Source organism: Nicotiana sylvestris, chromosome 1 (assembly GCF_000393655.2).
Source record: "Nicotiana sylvestris chromosome 1, ASM39365v2, whole genome shotgun sequence".
Lineage (NCBI taxonomy): Eukaryota > Viridiplantae > Streptophyta > Magnoliopsida > Solanales > Solanaceae > Nicotiana > Nicotiana sylvestris.
This window is the reverse complement of record NC_091057.1, coordinates 7,636,705-7,638,378: the sequence shown is the minus strand read 5'-3', so window position 1 is coordinate 7,638,378 and position 1,674 is coordinate 7,636,705. Positions and strand designations below refer to the sequence as shown.

General features: G+C 45.6%; 1 protein-coding gene across 1 annotated transcript; it reads left to right on the top strand.

Annotated features, from left to right (window-relative positions):
• The first annotated feature begins 357 nt into the window (after window positions 1–357).
• On the top strand, window positions 358–1,428 carry LOC138889753 (uncharacterized). Its single transcript, XM_070173089.1, has one exon. It carries the CDS (start codon window positions 358–360, stop codon window positions 1,426–1,428), a length of 1,071 nt encoding a protein of 356 aa, XP_070029190.1.
• Window positions 1,429–1,674: the final 246 nt, after the last annotated feature.

Sequence of the window (1,674 nt, the reverse complement as noted above, 5' to 3'; positions counted from 1 at the left end):
GCGCAACAAGTGGCTATTGCTCAGCTACAAAGTCACAAAAAAACCCCAAGCACAGTAGCACCGAAAACGGCTCTTCTAGTCGAGTAGGTACCGGAGAGATCGAGCAATAACGGGTCAGCAACAGACCCCGCTATTATGAAGATGCTCGAGGACTTCACCAAAAGGGTTGAATCAGGAGAAAAGAAGATCGAAGATAACAATAAAAGGGTGGAGAATTATAACTCTAGGGTCGATCAGATCCCTGGGGAACCCCCGATTCTGAAGGGAGTAGATTCAAAGAAATTTGTGTAGAGGCAATTCCCATCAAGTGTGGCTCTGAAGCCCATCCCGAAGAAATTCAGAATGCCCGATGTCTTAATGTATAAAGGGACCACAGACCCCAATGAGCACGTTACTGCATATACTTGTGTTGTAAAAGGGAATGAGTTGAAGGACGACGAAATTGAGTCCGTCTTGTTAAAGAAATTTGGAGAAACACTGTCAAAGGGGGCTATGATTTGGTATCATGACCTACCCCCAAATTCAATTGATTCATCCGCCATGTTGGTAGACTCTTTTGTGAGGGCACATGCTGGTGCCATCAAAGTCGCCACCAGAGAGTCCGATGTCTTCAAAATCAAACAGAGAGAGAACGATATACTAAGGGAATTCGTATCTCGCTTTCAGAAGGAGCGAATGGAATTACCACCAGTCTCCGATGATTGGGCAGTACAGGCCTTCACTCAAGGCGTGAACGAGCGAAGCTCGGTACCCTCAAAGCAGTTAAAACAAAATTTTATCGAATATCCCGCCGCGACCTGGGATGATGTGCAGAACAGGTATCAATCGAAGATCAGGGTCGAAGACGACCAATTGGGAGCCCCTTCGGGCTTAGTATATCCTAGCAGGATCTTAATGAAGGAACAAAGGTTTGCTGAAAGGGAGTTAAGATTAAACAAGGAAAGATACCAACCGTATGTAGAAGATCGAAGAAACGTACCAATGCGTAATATACCTCGAGGTGATCGAAGAACAGATCGAGATCTTAGTTCCCGGGGACTCATGAGTAAAACTGGTTTCGATAGACACATTGGGCCGATGGAGGCACACCGTCTATCTGTGTACAACTTCAACGTTGATGTCTCGCATATCGTATCGGCCATAGGTAAAATCAAAGATACCAGGTGGCCAAAACCCGTACTATCAGACCCTTCACAGAGGAACCCTAACTTGATGTGCAAATATCACGGCACTCACGGTCATAGGACCGAGGATTGCAGACAGCTTCGAGAAGAAGTGGCCCGACTGATCAGCAAAGGGCAACTTCGAGAATTCCTCAACGACCGAGCTAAAAACCAATTTTGGGAAAGAGAGGCGAATAAAAAACACGAACTAGAAGAACCACATCACGTCATCCACATGATCGTTAGAGGGGTCGATGCCCCATAGGAACCCATTTTCAAACAGACAAAAATATCCATCACCAGGGAAAAGTGAACTCGAAGATACATACCAGAGGGCGCTCTCACGTTTAGCGAAGACAATATCGAGACCTTGTCTCAGCCTCATAATGACGCGCAAGTATTTTCTTTTGTTTTGAATAAGATTCAGATTAAACATGTGCTCGTGGATCCAAGTATCTCGACCAACATAATCAGGTTGAAAGTGGTGTAGCAGCTCAGACTGCTCGACCAG